The sequence below is a fragment of the Pelodiscus sinensis genome, chromosome 3, assembly GCF_052426305.1.
Source record: "Pelodiscus sinensis isolate ZL-2025 chromosome 3, ASM5242630v1, whole genome shotgun sequence".
Classification (NCBI taxonomy): domain Eukaryota; kingdom Metazoa; phylum Chordata; order Testudines; family Trionychidae; genus Pelodiscus; species Pelodiscus sinensis.
The window spans coordinates 81,167,391-81,183,759 of NC_143054.1; the positions used below are offsets into that span (position 1 = coordinate 81,167,391).

Consider the following 16,369-nt stretch of genomic DNA (forward strand, 5'->3'; position numbering starts at 1 on the left):
GCATTTCAGTAACTATAAAATGAAATTGTAGTCCAAATTCCAAACTTGCCTAATATCAGGGGAGATGTTTATATTGCTTGTATTGTGTTGCTAGCCTAGAAACTCTCATTCACTGAAAAGTAGCCCAATGTCTGTGACTCAAAAGCTGGCTTTTCCCTCTGGGCGGCGCTTTTCCCTCTCGCCATGGTGCTTGGCTGACTTCTGAGCTGCTCAGCCGGGCCACTGCGTGGGAGCAAGCAGCTGTTTGAGGCTGCATGGGGAGTGCGGACCCCAAACAGCTGCTTGCGCCGCTTGCTCCTGTGCAGCGGCCCGGCTGAGGGACGCTGCAGTCAGCTGAGCGCCATAGCAGGAGGCAACAGCGCTGCCCAGAGGGAACAGCTGGGGGCAGGGCCTGGACGAGTGTGCGTGTCTGACGTCAGGAAAGGACGCTGGATTCAAAAGGAGGAAAGCAGAGCAGACACTAAGGATGCGGAGGAGAAGGGAGGAGGCAGAGGACAGTGAGAGACACGCAGCAGGAGAAGAGAAGCAGGGAGAGGCAGGAGGCGGATGCGAGCTGAGAGGGTGAGGCAGTAGGAGAAGAGGGAGGCTGTTTGTGCCACTTGCTCCCACGCGGCGGCCCAGCTGAGCGGCACAGAAGTCAGCCAAGCGCCATAGTGGGAGGTGAAGGGGGGGGGTGATGTACATGCCCATGGGTCTGGGTCTGGATGAGCGTGTGTCTGAGACAGAGGAGAGCAGAGTGAGAGGCAAGAGGGGGAGAAGAGACGGAGAGAGAGGCAGAAGGCGGAGGAGAGCAGAGGTGGGGGGAGGCAATAGGAGGAGGAGAGAGAGGGGAGGAGAGATGGGAGGCTCAGGAGAGAAGACGGACATCGAGGAGATACAGGCAGTCCCCGACTTACGCGGATCCGACTTATGTCGGATCCGCACTTACGAACGGGGCTTTCTCGCCCCGGAAGTCGGGGCGAGAAAGCCCTGTTGGTAAGCTGCTCCGGTGCCCCTGGTCTGCTGGAGACCGTCTCCAGCAGACCAGGGGCACCAGGCGGGTTCCCGCGCTTCTGAGGCTTTGCCAGAGCAAAGCCTCAGAGGCGCGGGGAACCGCCGCTGCTGCTGCTTCAATCTGGGTGCCTGTGGTCTGCTGGCAAAGCCTCAGAGGCTCTGCTCCCCGTGTCCCTGGTCTGCTGGGGAGGGGGGGGCAGCTAGTGTGCTCCCCCCCCCCCAGCAGACCAGGCTTTTGTTTTGGACTCTGGGGCAGAGCAGCTGGGGCGCTGCCGATTGGTCCTGCAGCGCCCGCTCTGGGCACTACTGGACCAACCCGGCAGCACCCCAGCTGCTCTGCCCCAGGTCCTGATTCAGCCGCTGCTGGTCAGTTTCAGCAGCGGCTGAATCAGGACGCCTGGGGCAGAGCAGATGGGGTGCTGCTAGGTTGGTCCAGTATCACCCAGGAGCGGCGCTACTAGAGCAACCCAGCAGCACCCCAGCTGCTCTGCCCCAGGCATCCCCAAGTCAGCTTCTGCTGAAACTGACCAGCGCTGACTACAGGAAGCCCCAGGCAGAGTTGCTCTGCCCCGGGCTTCCTGGAATCAGCTGCTGATCAGTTTCAGCAGCAGCTGACTTGGGGACGCCTGGGGTTCTTAAGTTGATTCTGTATGTAAGTCAGAACTGGCGGTCAGTTTCAGCAGTGTCTAAATCTGGACGCCAGTTCCGACTTACATACAGATTCAACTTAAGAACAAACCTACAGTCCCTATCTTGTACGTAACCCGGGGACTGCCTGTACCTGAAAATCCTGTCTTATGACAGGCTAATTGGCTAGTTCACTGTAATAGTGAGTAAAGAAACCAACAAAGTATCCCAAAAAATAGCACTCAGGCAAAAAGAGTTGCTTTCTTTTAGCTAAAGAAATTAATTTGTTGTATTAGATAGTGGTTGAACTAACCTAATCTGAAATGAAGGATTAAAACATGAGCATTATGGATCTGATCATTCAAATTCAAACAGTCATTGAGATTTACAGGCAAATTTTCACATGAATTCTGACTTTGTTTTCTAATTGCTGTATTTACTAATCAAGATATATTATGCTGAACTAAGAAGGCCTCTATTTGGGAATACTTGTAATAAATGAATGCTTGCCTGTTTGTTAAAATGCTTTTTTCAAATGCAGTCTCAGCAAGTAAACAGTATTTTGTCAAGCTGCTGCTTTTCTGATACTACTTTATTCAGAAAAAGAATATTAATTATTCATGATTGTGGAAACTAATTCTACACTTGTACTAACGGATCATGATTTCTTATTGACGTCTCAGGCCAAAGTTTCCAAAAGTGATTAATGACTTAGGGGTTTTTAAGCTAACATCTTAAATCTGATTTTCAGATTGTTCCTGGCTTTTCTGAAAAATCAAGGCTTTCAAGAAATTGAGCATCCACAATGGGAAATGAAGGGGCCCCTTTAATGTGTTAAGCTGGGCACCCCAAAATAACTAGTCACTGCTGAAAATCTTGGCTGAAGTTTTACTCTGATTTGTCATATAGAGGTGCATGGGCTGTTGTAGTAGCTGACTTTGTATGTTAGTACTATGTATTAGCATTGGTAAGTTTGGCACTACTGGGAGTGAACTGAAATCTAATTGCTTTCAAAATCCGGCCTCAAATGTGTTTTTTTGAACATAGTTTAATATGCATATACTTGAATTTGCTGAGGGTGCTGCAAAAATCTAAACCACAAATACGTTTTTAATGTAAGGCTTTGTTTTTTCAGTGAGAGTAGCATGTTTGTCTCCAAGAGACGTTTCATTTTGAAGACATGTGGTACCACCCTCTTACTGCAAGCACTGGTTCCCCTGTTGGAGCTTGCTAGGGAGTACAGTGGGTTCAACTCAATTCAGGTAAGCTGCCAGAAATAACTAACAAAGATTCAGTGGAATGTATTACTAAAGACCTTTTGAATTCATGTAATTCATATTTCACATGCAGTCTCTCAGCTTCTGTGAACTCTGTTGTAATGTAATCTCCTCTCCTGTGACGTTTTGTACAAAGATGGCATTCATAAATCCTGAATTGTCCTCTTTAACGTTGTTCCTTTTATTAAAAAGGATGTTATTAAATTGTCTTAAGTAACTTCAGAACTTGAAATAAGATTGCTTCTTTAGTCTTTAAGTAGTATTTTTCCTTGTATGTTCATTGGACTTTATTGTAAAGCGAGAACTAAAATGTTGCTTATGTTGACTTCGCTCTGAAGAGCTAGACTCTACATGACACTCCCTTATAAGGGTGGGGGAAATCACATGGAATTTGCAGATAATAAAGGAAAGCAGAAGTGAAAACTTAAGGCCCATCAATCTAATCTTTTAAATGTAAAAGGTTAAAACTGTGGCCACCAACCCATCGATAGTGAGGAATTCAGGACCCGCCCCTTTTCCTTCCACCACCAAGAAACCCCACTACCTACCTCCAGTGACAATGGAGGTAGTGCCAGCTTCCTTCAGCGGTTTCAGAAAGTGCATTGGCTGCTCCCCTCCTCCAAACAGCTGGCACGGTTCCAGAACTCAGGTTTAGGGCATGCCAGGGACTTCCTGAGCGGGGGGGGGAGGTTAGGAGTGCCCAGAGGAAGTGCATGTGGACTCCCCTCCTCTGCAGGGGGAGGGGGTAGGAGTCCACGGTGGAAGCATGCCCCGTTACCCTGCCCCTTACCTCCACCAACACCCTGTCCCCTACCCCTACTGGCACTGTCCCCACCTCAGCACCCACTAGCACCCTTCCCCAGTACCATGTCCCCTGCTCCCACCAGCACAGTTGGAGCCACATGAGTGAGGCTTGGGGGGTTTTGGAGTGGTTTTTTCTTTTTGCATCTCACTTGTGTGGCCCATTAGCTCAGAGCATCCCTGGCTCTGGGGAAGGGGAGGGAAATTGGGTTAGAGCGGGGGGGTGCCTGGAGGAGGAGAGGGGAAGAGCAGCCAGCATGCTTCCTGAGACCCTGGATCTCCAGGTAATGACCCCACAGCTGTCTGTCCCTTCCTCCTGGCTAGACCCCCTCCATGAGTACCCTGCCTCAGCACCCTGTCCCCACCAGCACAGTTAAGGCCACATTAGTGAGGCTTGTAGGGTTGTGGAGCATGTTTTTTTTTTTGCATCTCACTTGTGGCCCTGACTCAAAACAGGTTCCCCGCCCTTCTCATAAATAAAGACAATGCTGAAAGTTTGTGTTTGATATAATATTTTATTTAAAAATGAAGCCTGCCAGTAAACCCCCAGTTGGAGCCAAGACCCCATCTGGCTGCAGTATAACATTCCTGCACCGCCACCACCCAACCTCAAATCTGAGCCTATCATACCCTGGAAGCTCCTGTCCTGAGCCTCTCACATCCCTAAACTCCTGCACTCACATCCACAAGCCTGCGGCTTGTTCAGCACCACAACCCTCCACCTGACCCCAACACTCCCCAGCTTGGAACCCCCTCTGAGCCAGCATCACCTTCTCCACTTCCTCCTGTGTCCAAATTCCCTCCCAGAGCCCACAGTTCCTGTCTCAACCCAGTGAAGGTAAAGCTAGACTATAAGTTTTTCTGGGGAAAACTCTACCGCTTCCAGGGACGCGTTTGTTTTTCCACTTTCTTTAGCAAGAGCAAACATGTTCTTTTGGCAACCCCCTGTATTCCTCGTTCCATGAGGAATAAGGGGGCTTCCAAAAATAGGGGTTTTTCTGACATTTGGCCCAGACATGCCAAATGTTGGAAAAACCTCTTCCTACAGAAGAATTGGAAAAAAGCGGCAGTATAGCTGTATCCTTAGAGTGTATAAGGGCTGGGGATAGCAAGTGATGGAGAGGAGAACCAGAGGGTGGGGCTTCAAGGAAGGGGTGGAGTCTTGGGGGAAGGATGGGGTAGATCTTGGCTTGTTCCGACATTTAAAGTGATCTTGGGCATAAAAAGGTTGAAGACCACTGGGTTACACACAATAATGATCTACAGATCTGTATCTGTTTAGTATGAATGCTCATTTTTGCTGCTTTAGTATAGGAGACTTGATAACTCATTCTTCAAGGGGTAGCTGCATGGGTGCTCTACTTCAGGTGCACATATGCCTCTTGAGATCCTGATTGGTTACCTTTTTTGCTGGACAACAAGGCTACATAGGGATGCATAGACAAACTGCCCTCAGTTTCTTTTCTACCACCTTTTCTGGAAATGGAGCTCTAGTGTACCTAACTTGAGTATACCTCATCTATTCTGTATTTTTATAGTTTTAAGATTAGTTAACTGTCTGTCACGGGGTGCACCCTCCTGGTCCTTGGGAGGGACATCCCCCTGTGATATCAACCTCACCTTTTAGTGCCCCTCGCTCAGGGGAAATACAACCCACCTGCCTAGTCCCAAAATTCAGTGCCCCTGACTTAGGGGAAATATGGCCCACCGGCCTGGGCCAAAAATTCAGTGGTCTCTCTGGAAGGCTTTCTGGCCTGGAGGCTTATGCCTCTGGTGAGTCTCCCCTGGCTATCAGGGAAGCGAGCTTTGCGGGGCAGGGAGGTAGAGGGGACCCAGGCCCTCCTGCTCCTCCAGGTCCCAATCCAAGGCCCTGTTGGCAGTGGGCACTTCTACTACCTGCTCAGCGGGATGTCCCACCGAAACACGCTGAGCTCCCAGAGGAGGAACAAACCTCCATCCTGGGCTGCTTCCTACTGTCCCTGTGGCCGGGGCTGTGGCTGCTCAGGAGCTCAGGTTTGAGCTCCTGCTCTGCTGGCAGTCTGCCAAGACTGAGCTGCCTCCCCTGGCTTTGATAAGCTTCAGCAGTTGGAGCATACCCAGTCTGGGAAGATGGGTGGGACTTCACTGCCCAGAGACTTAGCCCTTTCCCCTTAAGTGCAGGACATATCTGCCCTGTAACCTAGTTAATAAGCATTGGTAGTGAGAGGATGGGATTTTTCTCTTTGGGAGGGAGGGGTTCTTGTCTTCCTGCAAATCATGTCTGATTCCCCAGATTAAAATGTTGCTTCCTGCCAAAAAGCTATCTTGAGTGTCAGTTTGAGATTACATGTTCCAGAAGTGTAGTGTCTCCCTAGCTTTCAAGTTGAGCCCAAAATAGGGAGATGAAGCTCAGGCTATTAAACAATAGTTTCTTTGACCAATGTCTGAGTCAAGTCAGGGGATCCTTCATATTTCTGCATCTGTCTCTAGGTAGATCCAGTGCAGGCTTCTCTGAAGAAGTGGAGGTTGTTGGATTCTGAGGGGGCTCCAAAAAGTAGTACAAGCAGTACCTGAAGGACCCTGTTCCAGAGGCTCAGGATCCTAGTGAGATCTAGGATCTCCAGATCCTTGACCTCCCAATTTGGTGCCATTGAGTTGAAGGATTCCTCCTCCAGTACTGGCAGATCTGGAAAGCACTAGAGCTGTAGGGTTTGACAGGGCTTTTTACAGGGCTTAAGTATTCTCTACTGGGGGAAAGGGTGGCAAACAAGCACCTTGATTGATTACTGTCAAATTCATCCTGCTGTTGGTATCCACTTGTTTTGCACCTTTGGTACCAAGCAAACAAGACTCCCATCAGCACCTATATCAATATGCCCATCATTGACAGTATCATCAGCTTTTGGCTACCATGTCCTCACTAAGCTGTCAGTACTGATTCCCTACTCACATCTAAATGCCTGCAGGACTTGTCCATAACAGATGAGCTAGAATCCCTGCTCCTCGTGGGTACTGAGTCTTTTGATAATGAAACCTCAGTCTCCAGACTGTTACTGTTCTCCAATACTGCAAGACTTCAGCATGGCAGCTTGTAATTTTGTTACCAATTAGCCGAGGCTACACCTCTGCTGCTTTCAAGATTGGCTCACAGAGCCCTGTCTGAGTGCTTTGCTTGCTCATGTCCATTCCATATTAGGTGTGTGCTTGCTGCATGCACCTGTGCTGGAAGTTTTTCCCCTTGGTTGTTGCCTTAAAATCTTATTTATCTCTGCCTTCCCTCACTGAAAAATGTTTTTATTCCCAGTATGGCCTACCCTATTTTAACTTCGTTATAGTTGCTCTTCTGCCTTGGCTCATAGACTGCCAACCAAAAAAGAAAAAGGAGACATGAGATCCTGCCATTACTATACTGGGATCCCTGGGCTTCAAGAAATGCGACACTTCTTGCAGGCCTATGGCTATCTCCAACAGCTCATGCTTCCTTCATTCACTGCCTTGATGAAACTTGTATCCTCCAAAAAAATCCCTCATTACATTTATCTTACTTCCAGAGCCAGGCGTGACAGGTAACTTCATCTTAAGATGATCCTTATGTAGAAGTCTCTTCAGTTGCCTCAGCAAACCTATTAGGAGACACCATCTGCCTCAACAAAGGACAAAACCCTGACTTCCAAGGTCTCTAAGAAGCAGGCTAGCACTCCTTTAGTCAGGGATTCTCAAAAGAGAATATCCCCAGCAAAATTGTTATCCATGGATCTAATCTTGACAAAGCAAAGGGGAGGCCGTTGGCACCACACCAGCACGGGCCTCTGGGCACAGGTTCAGTCTAGACACTCTGCCCTTTCTATGACACAGACCACTACGGCATGGGACTCTGCATTGATGATAGGGCTGGCTGTCATCCTTTCCAGTGCAGTGATCTGGCACCATGCCACCCACAGTGCTGAAGAAAAATGACTGCTCCAGCACAACTGCAGTTCCTGGACCAGGGAAACATAGCAGTCTCATCAGTACCACATTCTCCACTCTTCAGAACCACCCAGTTGCTGGGTCAGACCTCAGACTGCCCTTCAGTGTCACCCACTCTCTTGTCTCTGAGGCAGAGAACCATGGGAGTGGGTTCTTACCCCAATGCTCCTTTCCCCATTCTCACCACACAACTTCACCACACCTGTCTCCCATGGGCAAATTAGAGGACAATATAGTCCCTCTACCCCAGGGAGGTGAGTGCTGACATTGCCCCCATTAGCTCAGAGCATCCTCCCACAAATTCAGGAGGAGGATATTCAAGACAGGGATGACATCTCAAACTCAAATCAGCAGAAGCCTCCTTGCCTTACAACTTTGTCTCTGGATATAGTGATACCCACAGCACCTGCACTCTCACCCTCAGATCTTAAACAGTTCTAGAGACTTCAAAAGTGGCTGCAAATCAGGAGATACCACTTGAAGAGGTACAAGAGAAGCAGTACAAACTACTCCAGATTTTACAACTCCCATTAGTCTCCAATTGTATATCACTTCAGTCAGCATTAGATGAGCAAACTCAGTGGCTTGTGCTACTGCACAACAAGCATCTTGGCTCCAATCTTCAGGAATCCCTGAAGAATTGAAGATCAAGGTGGTAGACTTGCCTTTTGATAAGAACAATCTGTGTTCTGCTAAAATCAACAATGTCATTCTCCCAATGAAAGACTCTCACGCTACCCTCCGCACACTGGGCATGTATGCACTACCATCCACATGTAGGCATTACACACCATATTAGACGTAGGGAGACCACATTCAGTTTCCCCACAATGCAGACACGACTCCAACAGATTGACTATCTCCTTCGTTGATATGTCTTCCACTAACAGGCACCCAGTCAGTTTTGAGGATTTGGTAAAGGGTCTGACTGCCTCCCCAATGCAAAGCACTAATAGTTCCATCACACTTCTCTACGTTTTACAGCAACATTATCATCTATGGATCTCCACAACGGATCAATGAGTACTGGAAATTATACAAACAGGGTACACCAGACTTTCCTCTTGATTACTTACCTTACTCTCTTCCTCACTCCTTCAGGGATCTTTTCCCCAAGTGCCTTTTGTAACAGTCAACAACGTTCTACATATAGGTGCCATGGAGCCAGTCCCAAGACACTACTTCAAAGGGCTTTTATTCTGACTACTTCCTTGCCCAGAAGAAAAATGGGGGATGAAGGCCTATTCTGGATCTTTGCAAGTTAAATCATACAAAATCAAAGCTTCCAAATTGTGACTCTGCTACCATCATTCCAGCCCTAGACCAGGGGACTGATTCGCAGGCCTTGACCTTCAAAATGCCTACTTCCATATAGCAATTCTTGGCCCACAGATATTTTCTCAAACACTGCTAGTATAGTTTTACCCTTTTGACTCTACAGCTACCAAGGTGTGTTAAGATTTTAATAGAGACAATGGCATGTGCATGGTCTAGTAGACTACTGCTGGAAAAAATCTGATGGGTGGTTCTGGGACAGCTTGACTTAGAGTAGAGCACCCACAAGGACACCCATCTCAAAACTTCTTGCAAAGTGATCCTCTGTTCACATGTTCAGTGCACATAATGCCATCACTCAGCAGATGAGAGTTGATTGTGTTCAGCAGAGCTGTGTAGTGATCTGCAGGGCTCGACAATTACAGCAATCTACTCTCATGTGGAGAGTAGATTTTAGCCCAGCACGGCGCCACAGCACGATCAGCGCATATGCAGTGCGGTCTGCGCACGCACAGCTGGCAAGTGGGGCTCGCCGCTGCTTGTCAAGGTCTGGTGATCTGTTCTATTGTGACCCATCCATCTTCTCCCATTGTTGGAGTATCTGGCAAGAAGGAACTGAAGGTGGGGAAAGCTGCTGTGCAGCATACATCACGTTATATAGGTATCACTCCAAATATTGCTAGAGTTGGTCCCTACGGATACTGCTGAGGGAAACTTTGAGCACAGTTGCATGTGGCGAGCACATGCACCTAATCTGGAATAGACAAGCAATACATCTGATCACTAGTTAGGGAAAAAGGTAACTGTCTTGTCAAACACCTTGGACAGATGGGTGATTTCCTATACGAGTGAGGAACTCTTGAGTTTGTTGGAAAGATAGACAGTGTCCTTGCAGGTGTTCTTTTGTTGCCCAACTCAATCATTAACTTTAATGGACACATTGTGGTTGAGAGTCAGCTTATCTTAATGCACTCATAACAGATGGATGAGTCAGGAAACCACATCAAAATGTTGAAACTTCAGGGGAATGCCTCCTTCCACTCTGTCATCTGGGGCAAATAAGTCAAGGTCTTGAGGGACATGTCCCACATCTTTGATATCAAGAACACCTCTTCTGTGTATTGAAGCCACAAAACTATGACACTGATGCATAGCTTATCAGATCCAGATTTAGGGTGTCTTCCCTCCTTGGCATTCAAAACACCACCACTGATGTTGTCAGATATTTCACGTGACTGAATGAGAGCTAGACCATCAGGTCCCCCAACCTATTCCGAAGATGACTCAAAAGATATAACTCAGAAAAGGTGTCTTCCTTCCTATTCAAGAGGGTATCTGTGCCCCCCACCACTTCTTGCAAAACACCTTTGTTCTGCCATAGAAGCATCTGCTCTGTTTTTTTTCTTCCAACTGCACTGATTTTGAGGGGGAAGAATAAAACCAGGCTAGACAGGTGTAGGGTTACCTTTGGCTGAGTCGCTTGGTACCCTGACCTGCTTCATCAACGGCTCAAGCTCCTTAACTATACCTTATCTCTTCTTGCAGGATGGGGCTGTGTGCTTCACCTGAATCTAGGAGATTCTTCAGTGGTTTACAGGTTTAGTAGTCTTCTGCTCTGAGGATAAGTGTACATACCTGCAGAAATGAAAGATTCTCCTGCTGGTGCTGTAATTGCTATTTCCTGTTTGGATGTGTGCCTCTTTCAGTTCTCCTGGATTATCTGTTCAATTTGAATGAATTGGAGTTATGGATTAGCTTCACTGAAGGTCAAAATACCAGCTTTGGCCATAATGTCAGTTTTTCATCTGACAGTGGAGGGATTTTCTGTATTTGCTCATCCTATATCATTTGTAAGATTAAAAAGGGCTTAGTGAATCTCTATCCCAGATTGGAGATCTCACCTCAACTTGAGACCTCAACCTGGTACTTAACTACTTTGAGACATCCATTCAGATTGATGGCAATCCAAATTGTTGCATTTGTCTGAGAAGACTGAAGTTTTAGTAGCCATCTTGTCAGTCTAGAGTTGGGAGTTCAGAACTTTGCTGACATATTATATTCCCCCTTTTCAGTATTCAAGGGTAGTATCTTCACGCCCACATCCTGAATTCTTACCTGCAGAAGTCAGAGTTCTACCTTAACTAACTTACTTATATTCTAGTTCTTTTCCTCAAGCTACCACACTTTGCAAGAGTCTTGTTTTCCATACAAGATATATTATGAGGGTTTAGACCACCTTGTATTAGAACCAAGCAATTTTGACGGTTACCCAGGTTGTTCATGTCTTTAGCAGATAAATCCAAGGCATTCATGATCTTTGCTCAGACCAGGCCTGGGCAAAATACAGCCTGTGGGCTGGATTCGACCTGCCAAGCCACTGGATCTGGCTCAGTGGCAGCAGGGAGCCCTAGGCAGGCTCCCTAGCTTGCCCCGCAGCCCCCGAAGCACTGTGCAGAAACAGCTGCTGCAGGGCTCAGTTTGTTTTGAAACTGGAGGGGAATAGGGAAGTTATAGGAGCTGCCCTGCCCCCGCACAATCCCATTGGCTAGTTTCTGGCAGAAACCAGCCAATGGGAGATGCTTGTTAGAATAACAGGCAGCTAAGAAGAATCTTGAGCCTGCTCCTGGGCTCAGATATTCATGAATCACATGGCTGGGCAAGCAGGCTGGCTGGGAAACATTTTAAGCTCTGCAGGCAGACTAGTTTGGCAGCTGACAAGTAAGTTTCTTGGCCACAGCCTGCTTCTGGCACCTCAGACCTTTCCTGCCTCAACTCTTTGCCCTCCTCCCTCCACTCAGCATACCCAAACCCTCTGTCCCCTTCTTACACCCAGTGCTTTTTTGTAAGAAAGGTGCTGGTACTCTGGGGTGAAGTTGAGTGCAAAAAAAAACCCCAATGCTGCGCTGGGAGTCGAAATAGTCACAGCTTCTTTAAGAGCCAAAATGCTGTGCTGGGAGTCGGGGGGAGGGGAGGAAGGCTGCATGTCCCGAGCAGGTTTCTGTCAGGAGCCAAGCCTCCCCAGGAAAACAGGTGCCAGTACGCATGGGAGAAATGCCATTCCTTTTCTGTGGGCTGGGAAAATAGGTGGTGATATGCCATTCTGGGCCGTACTTTCACAAAGCACTGCTTACACCCATACCCCCTCCAAGATCTGGCACCCCAGTATCCTGCCTCAGATCACAATCCCCTCGTACTCTAGGTCACATCCCAAACCCCTGTACTCCAGTCCCCTGCCCTTGATCACAACAGCCTGCTTCAGCGCAACTCCTCCCAGACACCAGTCTCCCTCCTGCACCCTATTCCCTTACCCCACCTCTCTGCATCTTCTCTGTTAATATCATGGAAGAGTGTGATCCTCAACCACTTTCCAAAATCTTGGAGTGGCGTCCCATCAAATTATTGCCTGCTCCTGGCTCAGACCATTGAGATGGATATTTGGATATATTGTCCCTATACTATGTGCCGCCTTCAGCTAGAAAGTGTAAATCTGGAATAATACCAAAGAATATATCTCAATTGATTTTATTTTTCAGAGCTTCTTTTACTCACGTAAGAATTTCATGAAGCCTTCCCACCAGGAGTACCCACATAGGAATTTCCAGGAAGAAGTAGAGTTCCTTAATGAAATTTTCCCAAGTGAGTTAATGGAATTGAGTTTTTGTTAAGAGAATATGTTGTACCAGTTCTTCCGGTGGCAATCAACATTCCAAACGTTATGTGGCTGTAAGTTGTGAAAAGCTACAATGTTTTCAACAGCTAGTACAGACTGTTTCATTCCCCTCCACCTTGGAATCAAAGATTATACCTGCTAATTTCATGACTAGGGTGGATGAGAGGTTGCATGCCATAGAAAAATAAATCAGCATAACTGGTAGTACCTCAGGATTAAAGACCTTGGCATGCTTAGCCATAGTGCAAAGGTTGTAGAATTTGTCAGGTTTTAAGAACAAGTTAGACAATCACCTGTCATTGGTCTAGATCAGTGTTTCTCAACCAGTGGTATGAGTACCCTTAGGGGTACTTGAGGGAAGTCTGGGAGATACTTCAACACAATTGAAATTTGGAGAGAAATGAATTTTTGTTGTAAGTTTTACAGCGCTTTATTTTGTACTTTTATACCCAAAAATATCGCCTGCCCAGCTACAATTAAGTTGTTTAAACAAATGTGTTCCAATAGTAGGAAAAAAGTATCAAACTGTAGTACTAGAGTTACTTCTAATTTTATCTTTTTTTAAAGGGGTACTTTATACAAAAAAAGGTGAGAAACACTGCTCTAGATAATGCTGTGGTTCTCAACTATGGTCCATGGACCACTGGTGGTCCATGGTGACTTTTTTGATGGTCCACAGGAACATTGTCCAAAGTCACACGGCACGAGCAGGTGCTGCTGTTAGGCTGTTTTACGCCGCATTCATAAGCATGCAGTGTGTCATCCATAGCGTAACCTAGGACTCAACTGTGTTGTGTTGCCAGTAACTTCCGTCTGAGGCTCTGAGCATCAGTGTAGCTGCTGCCATCATGCTGAGCAGCTGCTGTTGTTCATCTTGGGCTACATGTGCTGGAGGCGGTCCACAATTTTTTGATTGGCCTGGTGGTCTGTGGACTGAAACGAGTTGAGAACCACTGATTGATAATGCATCATTTTGTCTCAAGACTAGGTACCAGAATAACTGACTTTCAAGGTCCCTTCCAGTGCAATACTTGTGATTTGTAGGGTTTTGATGAGCTTAAGCCAGCAGTGTTAAAATCTATAGTGCTTCTCAAATAGGTGGAACAAAAAACAGGACTATGTAGCACTTTAAAGACTAACAAGATGGTTTATTAGGTGATGAGCTTTCGTGGGCCAGACCCACTTCCTCAGATCAAATAGTGGAAGAAAATTGTCACAACCATATATACCAAAGGATACAATTAAAAAAAACACGTGAACACATCCTTTTCACATGTGTTCATTTTTTTAAATTGTATCCTTTGGTATATATGGTTGTGACAATTTTCTTCCACTATTTGATCTGAGGAAGTGGGTCTGGTCCACAAAAGCTCATCACCTAATAAACAATCTTGTTAGTCTTTAAAGTGCTACATAGTCTGGTGTAGCTGGAACAAAAAACAGGACTAACACGACTACATTTCTATCTCTATTTTCAAATAGGTGGGCACTTGAGGATACCTAGCCTAATATCTAGAGCAAGGTAGCTACTAGTGTCATACTTCCAAGGTCCTGGTAATGTTTTTAGAAAGCTTTCAGGTTTAGTCATAAGCACTGTAGTGGCTCTAAATTGGGGTGAGGCACTTTATGCCTGGGGGCCAGATGCAACCCCCAGCTTGCCTGGATTCAACCCCTGAGGCTTTGAGCTCCCCCAGCATTGGGGAGCCCAGGCCAGTGTTCCAGCTCGCCCCCTCCCCCCATTGTCCTCCTGTGGGTCTGGAGCACACAATCTAGTAGCCTGGGTTCCCCCCAGGCTCTGGTGTCTGAGGGGAATGTCTTACTCAGTATTTCAATCGGGAGCCACATCAGAGGGGTTTTGTTTCCCACATTTGTGCCGCCAGTTATTGATTTATTTGTGGGTTAGTGGCTCTGACCCAAAAAAGGTTCCCCACCCCTGCTCTAAATCTTTCATTGTGATGTTTCATGTGGTCTGAACTTCATTTAATTTATATAGGACCTGCTAGTAGTTGCTGACATATTCAACCTGAGATGTGGAGATTGCGCTAGGTTCTTTCTTGTGCCACCTCAAACACTCTTCTGCAGCCTGTATTATGCCCAGTTAAGAACTTGTAACACTCTACTGTCATGAGTGAGGTGAGGCATGCAGAATAGAATGGAAAGCAGTAACCAGTCCTTTTGACCTAACAGATCAGATAGTCTAGCTGACCTTGAGTGGTGTTGGCTCTGTAGGTCTCAGAAACAAAGCAGGCTAATATGTTAGATGAGGTTCTAAATGCACACAGGGAGCAAATAAGAGTAAGGTGCCAGTTTTTCACTGATCAAAGCAGAACCACACTACTAAGCTAGTCATTTAGAATATTCAAAATGATTTGAAAGTAACATTAACATTTTCAGTAAATTACAAGATAAGTTAATATATTGATCCTACATGCATTAAGATGAGTGGGTATATTCTATTGAGTTGCTGAACTAGTTTTCTTTAGGTCTGTTTTGTTACATAATGAACAGTTAGCTTGTGAGCCTTCTATTTAAAGACCTAGCCTGCAGCTGCATATAATGGGGTCACTGGTCTGTTTTAATTCCCATTGCCTTTATGAATAAAACATACTAGAGATGTTTCATAAGTAGACTTAAGAGAAATGACAATCTGTTTAAAAAAGAAACAAATGAACAATGTTACAACTGTTCTACCATATTTTGAGCATCCTTGTCTGCAAGATTACATACTCATCCATTTGGATACTACATTTGTTTAGCAGACCTTTTTAAATGACTCCTGCATTATCCTTGTTAAGAATAGAAATTAGGTTAGTCCCTTCAATGAGGAATCGGCTGCGATGCATTTATAAAAGGACTTTCCTTTTGTCCTAAATAGATGGAGCAGCTTATTGTATGGGACGTATGAATTCTGATTGCTGGTAGGTATATTTAAGATTTTCAATCTATATTCTAAATTACAACTCAGGTTGAGGTGCTGCTTGTATAATACAGAAGTGATTGTATATTTGACAGGTATTTGTACACTCTGGATTTCCCAGAAAGTCGGGTAACCAATCAGCCAGATCAGACACTGGAAATTCTGATGAGCGAGCTTGACCCAGTAGTTATGGACCAGTTCTACATGAAAGACGGTGTTACTGCAAATGATGTCACTCGTGTAAGTTGGGAGTTTAAATTTTGTGTGGTCAGAATTGAGTGACTGTAGCTTAACCAAGCATTTGCTAATTCATAAGCCCCATCCTATAGTGGGGAAATGATATGACAGGCAAATAGTTCAGACACTGTTCTAGAGCCAAAACAGGTTGGGAACTAAACTAGTTTGTGAGGAAGGGCACCTTTCCTTCTAGTGTTCCTATTTCAGTTTAGAGAGCATTGTAGCATCTGCTAGAAGTAGCTTTCTGCTCTTTTGCTGATGGGAATCTCTTATTGGTGGCCTAGAAGAGATAAAGGGTATGGGTTCCTTAGGAGGAAAAGGACATGCACTTAGTGACCAAAGGTGTGTCTACTTCAGCTTTTGTTCACAAGTCTGTTGACCCAGCCTGGTTGCTGAAGGTATGCTCATGTGAATGCTTTGTTAGCATTTTTTCTGACATACTTCCCCAGCAAGTGAGGCTTATTTTTTGGTTCTTGGAAGGGTGGGGGAGGTAAGCACCGATAAGCAAGTTTTGTTAAAGTGTAGACTGTCAGTTTCAGTCTCAGCCTATGTGAAACTGAAAAGCTGGAGACTTCCAGAAGTAGAAGTGGACAAGTCAATAGCTTAATTTTAGTTGAACCATGT

At 46.1% G+C, this 16,369-nt stretch overlaps 1 protein-coding gene across 1 annotated transcript in view; it reads left to right on the plus strand.

The window, feature by feature from the left end:
- The window catches only part of AMD1 (adenosylmethionine decarboxylase 1), a 36,472-nt gene that overhangs the window by 15,981 nt on the left and 4,122 nt on the right, over positions 1–16,369 (plus strand). The window contains exons 3-6 of the mRNA XM_006123206.5: positions 2,756–2,882; positions 12,455–12,557; positions 15,467–15,509; positions 15,604–15,748. Coding sequence (XP_006123268.1) covers positions 2,756–2,882; positions 12,455–12,557; positions 15,467–15,509; positions 15,604–15,748 — 418 coding nt within the window. The remainder of the gene's footprint in view (positions 1–2,755; positions 2,883–12,454; positions 12,558–15,466; positions 15,510–15,603; positions 15,749–16,369) is intronic.